The sequence below is a fragment of the Heterocephalus glaber genome, unplaced genomic scaffold, assembly GCF_053883595.1.
Source record: "Heterocephalus glaber isolate CG9 unplaced genomic scaffold, H.glaber_assembly_v1.0 deba00000676, whole genome shotgun sequence".
Lineage (NCBI taxonomy): Eukaryota > Metazoa > Chordata > Mammalia > Rodentia > Bathyergidae > Heterocephalus > Heterocephalus glaber.
The window spans coordinates 14,365,240-14,383,180 of record NW_028258156.1 but is presented as its reverse complement, the minus strand read 5'-3'; the positions used below and the strand labels follow the sequence as shown (position 1 = coordinate 14,383,180).

The 17,941-nt window shown below is 35.9% G+C and overlaps 1 protein-coding gene and 2 pseudogenes across 1 annotated transcript in view; 1 reads left to right on the top strand and 2 right to left on the bottom strand.

Annotated features, from left to right (window-relative positions):
* Agmo (alkylglycerol monooxygenase) overlaps positions 1-17,941 on the bottom strand; it is a 178,842-nt gene that overhangs the window by 15,156 nt on the left and 145,745 nt on the right. The window contains 5 exon segments of the mRNA XM_087206561.1: positions 678-791; positions 2,394-2,521; positions 7,167-7,228; positions 7,302-7,393; positions 12,633-12,698. Of these exon segments, the coding sequence (XP_087062687.1) occupies positions 678-791; positions 2,394-2,521; positions 7,167-7,228; positions 7,302-7,393; positions 12,633-12,698 (462 nt within the window).
* On the top strand, positions 4,580-5,522 carry LOC101708724 (calcyclin-binding protein pseudogene; annotated as a pseudogene).
* On the bottom strand, positions 10,042-12,463 carry LOC101708370 (zinc finger protein 280A-like; annotated as a pseudogene).

The following is a 17,941-nucleotide window of genomic DNA, read 5'->3' as shown; positions in this document are numbered from 1 at the left end:
TGTTGCAAATACTTTCATGAAAAATATAGATAGATCTATAAAACAAACCAGATAATTTTTAAAAACATGTTTTTACCATTTTGCATGTACAGTGCATTTTTACATACCTTATGTTATTCTTGGTTTTTTCCAGAGTATAGGAAGTATGAATATTCTTTTGTGGCCAAAAAACGACCAAGGTATTCATGCCTAAACTGATGCCCGGTCTAGTGCTCTTATGCTTGAATCAGAATCAAACAAATTGAGTATTTGGAATATTTTTAAAATGAAAAAAAATAAGGAATGTAAACTGTACCTTGAAAATTTCCTAAAATCATTCTACCAAGATGTTTTCTAAGTCAAGGTGGATATCCTGAACTTGAAGAAAAATACGCTTTCCTAAACACAGTTTGTGACATCAGAAGCATTTAATTTCTAATTTTAGTGAAACTTATTTGTACCAAACAATTTTTTATCACTTGTAGCATTTGATGAACATTCTGTACAATGGCTCTTTGGCTGTAATAATTCATTTACACTGAATACTCAAGAAGAAGACTTACCTGCTTAAATATAATATGTTTCCAAAATCAAAGCAGGTAATTTCAGAGAAGAAGAGAGCCATGGGGAGTTTATATTCATTTTCAAATAAAATGAGCTAAGTTTCTCAAGCTGTATTTAAAGTGGATCTCACTTACCACTGTATTTGCAAAGGTATCTCCATGAAATGCCTGCATCAGAGCAACCTGTGTGATTGTGTACGTCTTTCATAGCTGAGATGCAGAGGATGAGAAGGGAGCTTTTCCTGCAACCTGGGTAGTCAAGAAAAAAGCTGAGCCTTTACTCTACTGTTCCAGGGCTTATTCTCCTTAGTGAAATTTCCACTAAGTGAAGACTTTTGTAGTAAATAAGTGAAAGGATTTGCCATGTTTTTCTAAGAGATTCTGACATTTATTTTATTTTGGATAAAAATGTTTATAAATTAAGAGACTTGTTTCTCATTTCAGAAGCACTACAGTTATGATTTCACCTCTCTTAAAAAGTAAAAAATTGATCCACCAATATGTGTTAATAATAATAGCAAAATGTCAATCTTTCTCACCTAAAAATGTATCTATGAACAACATTCCACCAAAGCAAAAGTAGAAATATAAAGGGAAATGACTTGGGGCAGTGCAGCTAATCAAGCCTCAAAGAGAAATAGTATTTTGTTGGAAGAGATTTTTTTGAAACTACTGAGTTTCCCAGAAATACAGAAATACTATGCTTCTATTTTGATAATGCAGACTTCAGCACCCACATAACTTTAAATTATTCATTTGCCTTACCTATGAAAGAGAGAAAAAACAATGAAAGTACTAGTATCCTTGGAGCTAAAATAAGCTTGTTATTTTCATCTATATCAGTGATTGTTATATGGTTCACTGTAAGTGTAAAAACTGTCTGGGGAATTCAGGATTTTTGTAAAATAATTATACTTAAATTAAACATTTTATTTTCTCAAAATATCAAGAGCTAATTTTTATACTCATATACCATCTTCCAAATGAAGAATAGTTTTCTTATTGATTCTGTATTTCTTTCATGATATTTATTTGATAAAAAAGTAATATATATCCTGAATTATCAAAAAGGAATTCTGTTTTCTACTCTAAAAGAGGATATCAGATAAAAATTGAAATTTTCATTTGCTTTCCTGTATTGTAAATCTCTCTGCATTTCATATTTTGGGTTTTAAACATGATTTCTATAGTTGAGCTTTTCACTCCACTATTAAATGAATACAGGTGGTCTGACCCAAAATAACATTATTTTGATGTGTGTTTAGATCTTCTGTTTCAGGGAATTAGGTTTTCATGAAACCAAGAACAGACTGAATGGTTCTGAGGATTCCCTTCACTACTGGTCTTCTAGGCTGATCATGTGAGCTGCAAGAGTTTGTGAAGCTATGCCTTGCATTAAAGGTCTTACCATAGGTTTGAATAGATACAGTAACTACCCCCTGTTTCTCTGCTCCCCAATCTATCCTCCCTGGGAAGAGCCAGTGTCTACCTAGTAATAGCCCTCCTTTTTTATACCCCTAAGTGGTCTTTAAGTTATGCACCACAGGGCTGCACCTGACTATGTGAACACAGTTTTACAAATATGCATGAAGGTACTATCTACAGTGGTGACTCAGTCCATGAATTTAATTCGTTTCATGATTTTGAGGAAGATGGCCACAGTTGTGTTCATTACCCAATGCTGAGTTCATGAATGGAAGCAAAGTTTTACTGAATGCTCCTCTTCACAAAATGAATTGTTGGTTAACAAAAGTGTTCGTGAATCGAGGTATTACTGTATAGTATAAGATTGGCTGTAGACCTAATAATAGGGGGCTAATCACCATCTCCAATTCCACGAACTCTGTTTACCACTGGGATCTCTTCACTCAGTCCAAGTTTTGGTTTACCTAGGCCCCTTCCTGGTCCTTTAAATATGACAGAAAACTTATGAAAGAATCCAGGTGTGGTCCTGAATGTAGTCCATATGTAAAATAAATTTCAGAACTAGAAAAAATAAAATTACAGTTCATTTAAAATAAGTGAAAAATTGCAAAAAGATTAAGTACAACTGACTGCGTATTTTAATAGACTGTTCAATTAATTTACATATATTTTCCTTAATTATATGTTATGTAGGATTAGGTTAATGGTGATGAATATATAATTCATTCTACACATTCAATATATATTTAAGTGTGTGCCTTCAAATATTTATGAAGTTCAATCAAATTATAATTTTTAAATTAAAAAAATAAAGCAATAGAATTAGAAAATCAGCAAAGTAGTCAAAGCAGGTTATGAACCTTTTCTTAAGAGGAATTAACTAGCAGACTATTTACTCAACATCTTATCAAATGACACTTTTTCTAAATTCTTGCTAAATAGATATTAAAGTCAAACATAAAGATTGGATATATGTTCAAACATTTAAAAGACACATGTCTGATATTTACTTACTAATTTATAATCAAAATATTATACTAACAAAAATATTCAAATCCATTTCAGATAGTAGACTTCTAAGTATTAATATAGTCTGTAATCTATAATTAGAAAGGAAAAGTTTGTTCACTGAGGGAACAGTTTGCCTTGATTCTCATAGAAGGAATCTATATTCTTTAAATAATACATTTGACATATATAGGAGTTGAAAATGTGCCCACACATAAGTGCTTAATACTGTTAACTATTAGTAAATTATCTCTGTATGTCATACACACCCTCAGATAATGTAACAAGGATTAAAACTGGTCCTGTAGTTTGAGCATTAGATATACACTCTAAAATATGTTCTATTGCCAGTTTGAAAAGGCATTAATGGAGAAAGAAGTTATTGTTTTTGTTTTTGTACCAGGGATCGAACTCAGGTCCCTATGCTTGCAGGACAGGAGGTGAAACCACTGAGCTAAATCCTCAGCCTAGAAGTTTTGACTCTTAGAATTTGTGGTCTTGCTGGTGTTTTTGTAATCTCTGGAAGAAGTTAAAATGCTAGCTTTATAAAAAAGGATTAAAATTGCTTGAAATATTACAATTAGGAATCTAAAGCAACTAAGAAAAAATATAGAATTTAATGGAGTAGATTTTAAGAACAAGGTAAATGTTAGAGAATAACCTGATACTTTGTTTTAATACTAATACAAAACTTTAATGTGTTTAGGAATTATAAGACACATTTAATACTTATCTGATTTTGGGGGGAACTGACTGCAATTTTTTTTTGTATCATTGTGAATACAAGTCAGAAAAATACACTGTAATATTTAAAAATACTTGTTCTCATTAATTGTCAATGCCCTGAAACTTTGGGACTTGAATGATCTATGCATAAAAACAAACTAAAAGAAAACCCTCTCTCTAATTGGAGCCATCTTAAATTGCTTTTGATGCACTCAGATGATAGGCAAGAAATTTAGCTGTATATAATGGGATACGAGTGAGAATACCAATATATTTGTGTACATTCAAGGAGTCTTGATTATCATAACTTGCTGACTTGATATTTCTGACAATATAAGTGAGCAGGTGGGAGACTTAACTTTTGACCCACTTATGACAATCACTATGCTAAAGGAAATGTTATTATGGTGGTAGAGATCTGAAGAATTAGTCTAATGCAAATTCAGCAATGGCTCATAAATACCTCATCACTATTGTGTCTCTCCAAATTACAATCATCCAACTATTTGTGTTGCTCTCACTGAGCCCCTTGTCCTCAGCAAAAGTATATATTCTCAAAGCCATGGTACTGAAAGATTTCAACAATTAACCAAAAGCATGGGCTTCACCTAGGAGTTTGCTAGAAACATAGCACTGTGGGCTAGACCTCAGGCCCACCAAACAGAATCTGCACTTTAGTAAGATCCTCCTATGATTCACATGCACATTGGGTTTCAAAATCACTTTCTTAAAGCATAGAGACCAACTTTCATATTTCTTTTTTAATTTGTGTATTAAGTTGACAAACCCCACAAGAAATGCAGAGACCATAGCTTTCAATGCATTGTTTTAGTTTGGCATCAATTATATAAAGCTTATTATTTAAAAAGTACCTGGTAGAGGGCGGGCCGCGATCTCGTGCAGGTTGGGTGTGCGCGCAACTGCTGGTCCCTCGGCCCATGCTGCTGTGGTCCGCGCTCACAGAGAGTGCGCTGGGTCCTGTCCTTGCATGCAGGCCTGCTGCTCTGGCCTCCGGTCTGACCCAGCCCAGCCATGGCTTCAGTTTTGGAGGAGTTGCAGAATGATCTAGAAGAGGTAAAGGTGTTGTTGGAAAAGGCCACTAAGAAGTGAGTACAAGATGCCCTGACAGCTGAAAAATCCAAGATTGAAACAGAAATAAAGAATAAGGTGCAACAAAAATCACAAAAAAACCCCAGAATTTCTTGACAATGAAAAACCAGCTGCTGTGGTGGCTCCCATCACAACAGGATATACTGTGAAAATCAGTAATTACGGATGGGATCAGTCAGATAAGTTTGCGAACATCTACATTACCTTAACTGGAGTTCATCAAGTTCCTGCTGAGAATGTGCAGGTGCATTTCACAGAGAGGTCATTTGATCTTTTGGTAAAGAATCTAAACGGGAAGAGTTACTCTATGATTGTGGACAATCTCTTAAAACCCATCTCAGTGGAAGGCAGTTCAAAAAAAATCAAGACAGATAAAGTTCTTATCTTACGTAGAAAGAAAGCAGAAAACACACCATGGGGATACTTGACTCAGGTTGAAAAAGAATGCAAAGAAAAAGAAAAGCCATCCTATGATGCTGAAACAGATCCTAGTGAGGGATTAATGAATGTTCTAAAGAAACTTTATGAAGATGGAGATGATGATATGAAGTGAACCATTAATAAAGCCTGGGTGGAATCAAGAGAGAAGCAAGCCAAAGGAGACAGAATTTTGAGACTTTTAAGTCCTTTTGAGAGCTATTATGTGGAAATACTGCTATTTCCAAAAAGGGAATGGTGAGCTGCACATATAAATTTGGCAGATAACTACATAGCCTTCAAGGTAAAGGTAATGAATTCTCCATTTCTTATTGGAGGATTTATTTAAATAAGATATGCATATTAAACATTTCCTCTAAAGATGGTTTCATTATACCCTGGTCATTTTATTTAAGGAAGGGTTATATGGTATTCTCCTTGAAATACAAAAACCAAGTCTTAGGGCTGGGGATTTAGCTTAGTGGTTCCGCTGCCTGCCTTGCAAGCACAAGGACCCGAGTTCGATCCCTGGCACAAACAAAAAACAAAAAAAACAAATCTTGTCTAAAAACATTATGTGTGTTTTTGTTCAGCTAGGAGGTAGAAAACAAAAGTATTTGCTTGCCTGTAAGTTAGAGATGTCAGCTCCCACTTAATGTAAGAATAAGAGTAAAACTGAATTTTTGTATAAAATTCAAAAAAAAAAGTACCTAAGAATATGTGTTGGTGTTCACCTCATAGACATACCATATTCTTGGTAAAGTTCAACCTACAGAAGCTTGGAGAAAGAAGTTCCATGTAGTTGAGAAGAATGGAGAGAGATAATCAACTTTCAGTTTATGAGGAGATAAAATGCCTTTCACTTACAAAGTGAAGGAAATTTGCTATGGCCTTTACAGTATAGAGGCAGCAAAGTGTGAAGGTCCAATGCAGTGAGTGCCTTGGCCTCCAGCCCTCCTTGGCTAGGTTTGTAAATGACAAGCTGTGTGAACACGGGTGAATTATTTAAATCTTGGAAATCTCAGTTTCCTCCACAAGAATATGAAAATAAAAAGAGCCACTACCCCACAGGTGATTAGTAATGGTGACATTGAATATATTGTGTTGTGCTGGTTACAGTGTGCTGCTCATAGTAGACGTGTAGCACACATCGATTATTTCAACATCGTACAAAAACACGAAGAGCATACATAAAGGAAAATCCAGTGCTATCACCTACTGAATGCTGTAACTGGTGCCCTGTACAAAGCTATTGCTGAGTAACCTCTTCAGCTTTTTGAGCATTCTTGTCTTTTTCTCATTAACAAGACCCAAACTACAGGGGTTTTTTGTCGTGGTCTGATATCAAAGCTTCACCAGGGACATTCCTCATTTCTGTAGCACCAACCACTGAAGCCAGGGAACAACTAATACCACATGTTAATAGAAAACTGATCAAGTCCAACAAATCTGAGCAGGTGAGGTAATGTGCAGACCTGGGTAATGTGCAGACCTAATTGAGCTATAGTAGTTCTTGACACTTAGGTGCAAGAAGAGTGGTGTGCAGGCCGCATGTGAATATCTAACCAGTCCTGCAGACCTGAAGCAAAAATTTTTCTTACTGTGGGATCGACCTTGGTTATAAATGTCACTACTTCTTCTTCTGAATACACGAATGTGTCCTAGGTCTATTTTGAGAAAGAATATGTTCTCTAAAGAACCACTTTGTTTTCATTCCAGGTAGCAGACATATTTGAAAATTCATATGAAAATGAGTTTTTTGAAATGCATTTTGCCCAGTTTGATTCAACTTTTTCTTGAGTAGCAAAGTTATTTTCAAATTCTTTTACAGTTAAATATTTTTCCACAGGAGTATAATACATTTCCATCCTTCAACAACTAATTTTTCTCACAATTGTAAGATTAGTGAAATGTCATAAATTCAGAAAGAATAAGACCAGTTGTATTGCACCTTGAGTTGTTCAAACATATTCATGGGAAGTGTTAGACCATGCACAACTCTTATTTTCTTCTTCAAATGTCCTGGAAGGCAAATATTTTAGAAATGATCTTTGATTTTCTGTAATAAAGAAGTTAATTTTTTGATTTTCATAGTTACCAAAAATTCTATCCCAAATAATAAGTGTGCCAGCAAAAGTTCTGTCTATGCAATAACAATTTCTACCCGTAGACAAAATGAAAAATAATTTTCAAAAAATGAAGTTATGCTTTTTGAAGTATCTTTGTCTTGTTTTGAGTTAATTTAAGCAATCTAATCATTTTCCTGGAAATCTCTTGTAACTGAGTTTAGCAAATTTTGTCATTAATAGACTGTTGTTTTATTTAATGTTCAGTTAATTTTATGAAAAAGAGCAATGTTTCCTTAAAAATATCTGAATTTTTCTCATAATTTCACCATTTTTTTAGAAACTAGGATAAATCTACATAATTATTTTCAAGACTCCTAAGTAATAATTAAAAATTAAGTAGCAGAAAGAAAAGTAAATAGAAAATAAGGAAATGATATATGTATTTTTATTTTTAATTTTTATATGATACAACTCTAACTTCTTTCTCTGCATCTGTTCAATGATGAAAATCAGAGTAAGACATGATTAGTTATTTAAATTATAAAAAATGCAGTAAAATTTTAATTACTCTAGGCTATTTTAACTCATAGTATGTATGATATTTTCCTGTTCCCTAATACTCAAGTTACAATTTAAATTTATTGTAAGTACCTGAGCGTCATTTCTTTAACATCATTTTTATAAAATTTAAGTACTCATAATCATATCAATGTGACTGTAAATCTAAGAATAGTCCAACAAATTGAGCTAGTTTCATATGTTTTCATTCCTTTACATAGTTTCCGTGCATTCAAACACACATATGAGGCTTGGACACAAAGCGCAGTTTCTCTCAGTGCAATTTTATAAAGAGATTGACTACACAGATTCACACCTCATTGCCATACATGGTCCAAACAATGGTTCCCAGTTCGGCGGGGGAGTACCTTGCCCCTCCAAAGTCATCTGCAACTTCTGGAGACATTATTGGTAGTCACAGCCAGGAGGGAGTATTAACGGCACCTAATCGCTCTATAATGCTCAGAAGGGCCTCCAGGACAAAATGTCCATTCCAAAATATCAGCGCGCTGAGTTTGAGAAAGGCCGATAATAAAGAAACAGAAGTGGGAATGTGTAGGCAAACAGAGGGAATGTAGCAGCAAATTTCTTTTTAATGTGGAATTGTTCCTCTCTACTCCTCGTTTTCCTAAAGGAAACAAGAAGTGTGTAACAGTCTTGACCTCTCCCCTTCCTCACTGACTGTTCCCTTGGGGATGGGTAGCTGACTGTTAATTCTGGAAGTGTTGGATCCATCCTCTCCTCTGCCTGTAGGAGGGTGTACTGCTCTGCTCCCTGCTTGGAAAAGTGGGCTGCAGTGCTTCAGTGCTGCCCTGGAAGCCTGGAGACTTACTCAAACAGAGTCATAGTACTTCCTCCTTCCTTACCAGCTTCCTTCTCCAGCATTATGCATTGAGATTTATTCATGACAGCTCATAAAGCAGTGGTGCAGACATTTTCATTTCTTCATGAGACTCCTTTACCTGCACAGTCTATAATTTATCTATTCTACTATTGATAAACATTTGAATTTTTATTTTTTTCTGTCACAAATAATGCTGCTATGTGCAGCCCTCACAGGTCCTGAGATGCACACAAATAAATAATTTTTGTTATTACTTATTGATATTTTCAAATATTAGGAACTAGCCACATAATCTGTTCTCAGGTAATTGCAGCTCATGTTGAGTTTGTTCATAAAATGTAGGCAGGAGAAGGAAGCTTGTTTATCTGGCTGTCCTCAAATCCCAATACGTTTTGAGACCAAGGATTCTACCTGTAAACAGGAATAATCTTCAACACCCTTCACCAGACTCTTTCAAGATATAAAATGTCATCGCCTCTGTGAGACCAAAAGTGACTCCATTTTGTGAATATGGGACCAGAATGACTAAATTTTGTCCAAAATGGAGCAGTCTCCTTTATTCTTTCAAATTAATGATTGAATGTGCTTAATCTGGGACAAAAGACATGATCTGTAACTCAAGATTCCTAAGCTCATTACTCAGCCATCTGTTTGCCCTAGAAACAAGTGTCCCGGGCCCACTATCTATAGGACAATCTGTTAACGTGCTGACTATCCACACAAGGTGGTCATGACCATGAGTCAAGATGTCTGCTGACCGTCAGTACGTGACAGTAGACCACTAACCTTTGTCCCCATTTTTCTTGTAAAAACCTATACGTAATCCCCTTCAACCCCCAATGAGCCTAGCCAATCAAAATTCTACACTTCATACTTGCTAAATGTTAACCAATCATATGGCTGCTAATGACTGAAGCTTGCTGTAACCTCTATAAAAACCCTGCTAATTTGGAACTCGGGGCTCTCAATCTTGATCTGCTGTGTCGGTGACAATTGAGAGTCCTTGCTTAAACTTGAATAAATGACCCTCGTGTGCTTACATCGGAAACAGCCTCCTGGTGGTCTTTGGGACTTCGTAATCTGGGCACAACAGCCTCAACCTGTTAACTCATTTTTCTACAACAACTAAGTGGAGATGCAGGTAAAAAAGGAAAATTCAAAGCCAGATAGAGCAAATTCCCTACCACCCCTGGCACAAACCATGCTGGGGGTGGGGATAAGTCCTGTCCAGGTATAAATTAAGGAGCTACATCTATCCAGCTTGTGTTGTCTGTACTGGGTGGTTTTGATTAAACAAAGTAAAACAAAATAATATTATTTTTTATTGTTTGATCCTATTTAATTAAAGTGATTTAACACCTTTATTTAATGTTCAGAAACAGTAAAAATTAATCTGTGATGATAAAGATCAGAGTAGTGTTTACTTTTATACAGGAGTTTGAGTGAAGAAAGGGCATGAAGATTTCTGAACTGCTTCTTTAGAGTAGGGAGCTAGAGATGTCACTGTAAAATCTGCCACTACATGCAAGCATCAGTCATGATATACAGATGACCTAGTCTCATATCTGCCTTTCAGAATCCATGAGAGTGGGTAAAACATTTATTTAGTTACAACTGGCTGCAAAGGAGTCCAGAATATCTAGAGTTATTCCTCTTTTTAGTTTTTACAAATGATAGCCAAAAGTCAATGTTGCTCACAATAATAGATTCTGTACTTCTTGATGGGTGAACTGAAGTTTGAATAATAACCTTGGTTCTGGGAGGCAACCCTTCCAGTGGCTCTGGCTTTTTAAATGTTTGATGATCTTTGCTTTTGTGCTCTATTTCCTCCTTCAAACTCAAAAACTGTAGCCAGCACTTGGAACATGGAAAGACTCTCTTCTTGCTCCAGAGTCTCCAACAATGATTCATACATGAATTTGCAGTTTTGAAAATTTTAAGATAAAACAGACCAAGTAAATCCTTAGTGTTTTAATGGCACATTCTAAAATGTGTTTCCACATCAGCAAAGGCCGATGATCTATAATTGCAAAGCTGGCACACATAGGGCATTTCCCCAGGCTTATGATTGTCCTTCATGCATTGTAAGAGAACTTGATCTGTTTCAAATAACAACTCACAGATTTTAGATAGCAGAGGGCTCCTGGGTAGTGTGCACCCTGTCGATGTGACACTGCCACTGGAATGGAGTCGGAAACTGTTGATGGCAGTGCTGGCAGGTGGTATAGTTTTCCCAGCTATCACCCCTCTGCTTCTCAAATTCCAAATAGTGCTTCATGTGATTCATAAACTTAACATTTTTCAGAACTTTCAAGCAGCTGAGGCATTTAAAGGTTGAGTGAGTCTTTGGTTCTAGCTGCCCATCTCCTTTAAATTGTCCATAGTAAAAGTCACTAAGTAACAGGATCAGACTTCCTGTCTTGAGATCAAAGGTCTTGTTTTGACCTGTTAGACCTGATAAGCCTGTTTTTACCAAACCATCAGAGCTATTTTCTGGGTCTGGATCCCTGAGAACCTTTTCATTAGCATGAGTTCAAGGAAAGGATGTTCCATTCTGAACATTGCTTGACAAGTAGATGCTTTTTGATGGTGTACATGTGTCCGTTATAGGACAGATACCAGGAGGGGTCATGGTTGAAGAACGTACACTTGGGATTTCATTCCTGAGTTAAATCTTTTGGGATTTCTACTGATTTTATCAGCAGTGAAAAGTTGCTATGAATCATGGGGAGGAATGACTTCTGGTGACCTCATTTTATCAGAGGTTTGGATGAAGATTCAATAGTAATAGGACTATCTGTTGATCTCCTCTCAGACTGAGAGCTTGGCATGGCAGCCATTGCTTTGACTGTTGGGGTCACATGAATTCCAAGTTGAGACACATGAGCAGGGTCTTGACTGAGGTGGCCTTTCTTTCTTTTTGAATATGAGCCTGGGGTGACTCTGTTCGAAATGTTTGAAGTAACTGGTTTTGAATTTGAAATCACTTTGACAAAGAGAATTCAGAATCTTCTTTCACATGTTCCATCCCAACAAAGATCAACTCATCATCTTCATCATGCTTGTCCCTCTGATTGGATTCTCTCTCTTGCTTCTTCACCAGTTCTGGGTTTTGTTCTTCACTCAAAGAGAAGTGATCGGCCATTTTGTAATTACTTTTGATCGAAGCAGTGGTCCCTTCAACTTCCACAGTTTTCTTTTCATGAATTGGCACCAGTTCCTTAAATTGAGTCTCGAGATGCTTCAGTGCCACTCAATATTTCCTCCTCTGGGCCACAAGGGATATCATAGCTGTAGCGTCTGTGCTTCTAGCTTCAAAGCTCAACAGCCGGGCTTCCCCGATCTTATATCTTTCAGCTTGCCCTTCCAAATTCTTTCTGAGGGCTGGTCTGAAGAGCCTAATTTTTTTAAACCCACTGTTATCTAATCTATAACATCTAAATTGGGTCAAGTCATGTGCCTAAAACAGTTCCTTCTGGTAGGATTTTTAGTTGTTGTCCAGAGTGATACCAAAACCTTTCCTGCAAGTTTCTACTCAAAGGTAAGAATGAGGTTTGACCTCAGGGCCAGCTCAGGAGCTGTCTCCAACTTTGTCTCCGGTAGTGGTGGGATTTCTTCCTTCTTTCTTTGCTCTTCAGAGTCCAACGATCTTCTCTCAGGTTTATATGGGTAAACTGAAATGCACTGCCTGCCTTTGTTCAGGGAGACCTCACTCCTGCCTTGTCCAGGTGGTCTGAAGCTCCAGTGGATTTCCTGTTGCTCATTGTAGGTCTGTAGGTTTCTCAAAGTAGAGCTCTCACTTTTCTTGATCCATTAACAGGGTGGAAAGTTACATCCTGCTGTTCCCTTCCTTTCAACCACCCTTCCTCCTTCACTCAGTATTATAAATTTTAATGCAATGAAGAAGAAAAAAGGAATTAAAACTTCGTTACCATGATGAACTCTACGATAGCTAGGAATATTAAGAATCAGTTCCAAAGGGACAAGCTTATTGATGACCTCTTTAAAACACAGGGAATATTTTACACATGATTATCATTAAGGGCATATATACACATTAATACATTAAAAACCTGCATGGGTTATGAGATATATAAAAATTCAAGGTCAGCATCAGAGTGTGAAGAAGTCTCCCCACCACTTGGAGCTCATATAAAGAGAAAGATAATCTCCTGGCTTCATTCCGAGAGGTGGTGTGGTAGCATGTTAAAGTGCCACACTGAATCAGTTTCAATCCCTACCATCCATCTATTACTGTGTGACCTTGGAGAAAAGACAGCTTTTTAGAACTGAGTTTGCTCATCTTTATAATGGAAATAATAACTGTCACTGCATAATAATGTGATTCTGAGGATTACAAATTTACTGTACTTACACATCACCAATGCCAAGGTCCCCTCCAATAGGTTTCATGTTGCTTTATGTTTTTGACCTTTCAACTATGACTTTGATTATTTATGTTAGCAGAACATGAATGGAGGAAAGAAAACATGGTATTAAGTTCATTTCTCTGAGTTGATTTTGTCTTTTGGAAAGTCAGCTTACTGCAGAGGCAGTTACCTGTTACATTCAACTGATCCTTTTCATTCAGATATGATCACAAGTAGTCCTTTACCTGAAGGTAAACCATCTTGTACTCCAGCTCAGAAGCTTAATTCAATGTAAAATACTTAAAGAGGCCTTGTGTTTCAGTGAAAATATGATCCCTAACTCCAAAGTCCTCTTTCAGTATTTCTCAAGAGGAATCCTCTATTGTAGATCCACAAATTCTTGGGATGATAGAAACCAGGTAGGTGTCATTTTGAGAGTACAAGCCATATTTAAGCTATTTAGTGTGCTATATGATTAATATAGAGCAATTTCAGAACATTTTTAATCTAAAATATAGTAATTTTGTCTATTAACCATGGCAGTTAAATTCTACCAGTGATAATGTAAATATACTGTTATGGTGCTTTAAGGCTCATCTTTAGAATTATCTTCCATTTAGAGTAAGTTAAATGATGCTTACAGACAACGATGACACCACTGTGAAACTGATGACCAGTCAATAGTATGGGAAAAATAGGGATATGGGTCTGCTTAAGATGATATTTAAGGAGCATAACAAACAAATGTAATAAATGAACTTAGTTTGGACACTTATTAGAACAAACCTAGCATATATGGCATATATAGGATATGAGGGTAGTAGAATATAAACATTTTTATTGAAAGTTATAATGGTATTGTCACTATGTGTGAAAATGCACAGCTGAAAGTTATATAGCTAAAGTATACATGACATGAGTTCTGGATTTTACCATAAGTTTTGAAAATTAGCAAAGGAGTTTTGATGTAAATGAATCAAAACCTGATAAGAATTGTATACGTTTATGCATATACTCTTTTAAATTTGTCAAAATTTTAAATTAAAATTTTAAATAAAATAAATTATACCCCATTATTATGTAATAATTTCCACTAAGCCACTGAAAATATTGAGGTTTCTCAAGGAAATCAACTCTATCTACCAGGGCTTAATTTTTAGCAAGTTCTGAATTTCTCCCAGTGTGAGTGGCTAGGGTGGTCATGGTGCCCTCTGCTTGTGGCCTGCTGTACTCTCTTGAGATGAAAGCTGTGACAACGTGCCATGTAGCCAGGCTACACCATTCCATATCACAGGTGCTTTGTTGTCTCCCTGCTAGCTCGGTGCTTGCACGCTTGAAAGAGATCATCTTTGCATTGTTCTGCTATGCTGCTGGCATCTAAGGGATTCTCAGTTTCTATTCTGGAATAGAAACAAATTCCTATTTGCAAAGGAACCTGTGATACAATTTGTTATATGTTGACTTAAATCTTCCTTTTTCTCTCATTCCCTTCCCTTTCTTTTTATTCTGTTGAATTTAAATACCCATTGTAAGATTTTGTTTTCATGAGAAATATGTTGTGAGCTCCAAACAGCAAACTTTTCAATTAATTCTTGGAACACAACCCATTTAAACACCAAAATTAATTTATATACATTTTTTAAATTCAGCAGTTTAAAACGGTGTCTGTATAAAATACTATATCTTATATCAGACTACATTCTTAGGAAATAAAGCAAAAATATATTATCTCACCACACAGTATTAATGACTGGTAATTGGAACGGGGTCATATAGCAATAACCCTATATTTTATTGTATTACAGTATTTTGCATTGGTGGGAAAGTATTTGCAAGGAAGAATGGAGAGAACAAGAAAGTGGGGTCCCTGGGCAGCCAGGACATTGAAACTTGATGCTGTGGTTGGGCTTTGTGTCTCTGGCCAGGAACCAGATGGGAAAGGAGAAAGGCATTTTATTCTTGTTTGTCTCTTTGGTGCCTAACATGTGTTGCAAAAACAAACAACCAAAGGGAGTGGAGGGGACTACACTGACCAGCTTCTGCTACCCAGATGCATTTCTGATCCCTGGGTCTGGCATGTGTTCCACCAGATTTAAAGCCACACAAATGGTGAGTGCATTCAGATGCCTGGAACCTTGGCCGAGTGCATTATTTTTTTAATGTCAAATTCTTTTCCTAAGAGAAAATCTTTTGCTCCTGTGATATCAATATTGAAAGTTCTTTTTTTTTTCTTTTTTTTAGTTAAAAGCCAAGCACAACACAGTCAACCACAGTTAAATTTCCTGGTAGTGCCTATGAGTACCTTGGAGCTGGGGAAGACCACCTCGAGTGAGGGATGATTCATCATTCAGACAGCCGGGTCAGAACCTCTCTTGTAGAAAACCCTTTTGATTCAACGTCATGGAGAATTCATTAATATTTAATAGAGTTGAGCGTAATGATTTAATTATCGCCCACGTTTGCAAATTCAGCCATTTACCAATTCAACCACATCTATCTTGGAATCATTTCCTGAAAAATATGTTACTCTGGGAATAATTGAAGCTATTCTAATATTTAGCAAAAGTTATTTATTTGTCTTAATTTATTAGAGTGAAATGATTGAGTTTAAAGTATAGAATTTTAGATCATAGAGAGGGCTTTAATATAATTTAGTCCAATATTTTATTATAAAAAGGAGTAAAAAAGTAAAGCTCAGAAAGGTTAAATTAACCCAAGTTTTAATAGCTTTGGAAAAGCCCTAATGTCTTTTTGATTTCCGTTCAAGAATTTTCTATTTTTTCATCATATTGCTTTTAAAGACATACAAGAATTTCCATCAAATAAGAGTAATTTAAACTGTTATCACTTTAATAGAAAATGATGACTAAATCTTTTGGAGTACCTATCAGTTAAAAATTATTCCAGGTATTTTAAAAGAGCCCATGAATTTCAGCTTCTAAACTGTCGTACTTGGTATTTTCAGCCCTTGTGATGCTTCTTAACTTTCTGAAGTATTGTTCTCAGTCATGATTTTTTTTTTTAAATCAGGGTTTTATAATCTAAGGAAACTGAGTGCATGAGAACATTATAAATAGGCTTTTTAAAGTCAAGAATATCTTGAAGTTTACAGCTAAATATTGTGGTTATGTGTCTATGGGTATTTTTATGGGGAGGAAGAAACCCTTTTAACATGTATATCCAAAGGGAATGTAAGTCCTGAAAGATTAAGAACCAGTGTACAAAACAAAGTTGACTTTCGATTATTTCCTTTGTCCTTGTCCTTTATATATTATGCTGCTATTTTCCATATCATTTGAACATGGCTGCTAATTGCTGGAATGTCAACAAACAAAAAATTAAATAGTTTCATTTGCCTGTTTCTTAAAATCATCAAGTTTTCAATGAAAGTCATTTTAATTAGTAAAATAACACTATAAATTTATAAATAAGTAAAACAGAAATTTTGTAATAGCTTCCTGAATTCCATTGACTAGAAGTACTTTGGATCGTTTTTTGAATGAGTCACAAACTCCTCATTTCTCTCTCCACAATCTCTGGCAAATGTGAAGAAGAAGAGTTAAATATAAAAGCAAAGGAACAGGGGCTAGGAGATTTTATTGTCATCTTTTTGTGTTATTTCCTTCCATCAAAAATATGCTATAAATATTAAAAATTTGCAGTACTGGGATATAACCTGGGGTCTCCTGAATGCTCAGCACAGACTTTATCACTGAGCTATGCTCTCAATCTCCCTTCCTAAAATAAAAAAATGAAGTCAAATGAGAGGCTCCTCTTAAACAAATCATCAATACCCATCGGAGTTCGAAGCTCTTCCCACTTCTTCCAGAAAGCAATTTCCAATGTCCTCTTTTATCTCCTGGAAAATCTTAACCTTCTCTTTGGCCTGTTGGAATCTTGCTCCTCTTTAAAGACCATATTCTTGTAAATGTCACATTCTTTAAACATCTTACTTGATTTTTCCAAAGAGATTTTTGTCTCTGTTTGTATGAAATCATATTGGGTCACAATTGATTCTCATGCCGTCCTATTCTATGTCCTGGTCATTTGTGTTTGTTTTCCATGGTCTATTGTGAGTTAAATGAGAAGGAAACTGTACCTTGCTCTTCTTGATGTTTCTATCAGCACATACAACATTGCTAATACAGAGGGATTTCTCAGCAAGATTATATCCAGAAGATGAGATGAATGCACCTTGCTGTTCACTTATATACTTACACCTTTATGGCAGTGAGATTGATTCTACATAAACCCTGGGGATATTTGGTTTGCGAAGATAATTTACTCCTCACAGCTGGGAGAATGCTGTTGACATTGAGGGAAGAATTGCGTAGTGCTGCTAAACACTCTACAATGTACAGGGTAATCCCACAGTAAAAATTATCCAGTCACACGTGTCCATAGTCCTGAGGTTGAGGAATTCTATTTTATGGTGTCTTCCTGTATGCCAGTCCATTGCAGTTCATGAGGATAACACTGCCTAATTCTGTTCCACCAATTTGGAAGTTGGGGAAAATATGTCCGAGGGAGTGAACCTGACACTCATTCCCAAGGCCAGAAGCACAACAGCCTTTGGAATCTTTGGGGTTGAAAAACAGGAAATTTCAAATGTGACCTTTGTTCAAATGAATTATGTAAAGATAAACACCTAGAATGAAGGAGCTGAAAAATGAAACAAAACAGAAAATCACAAAAGAATAACTATACAACTGAACAACGGAATGTTCAGTTTTGGTGGTCATCATCTGGTGAATGCCTCAAACTATCTTCATTTTCTCCAAGTAAATGTTTACGCAGGCTCCAGCCTCAATAAAGAGACAGAGACAAAAATAATAATAATTTCTATCTCTCCAGGTGATTTTGAGAGTTCTA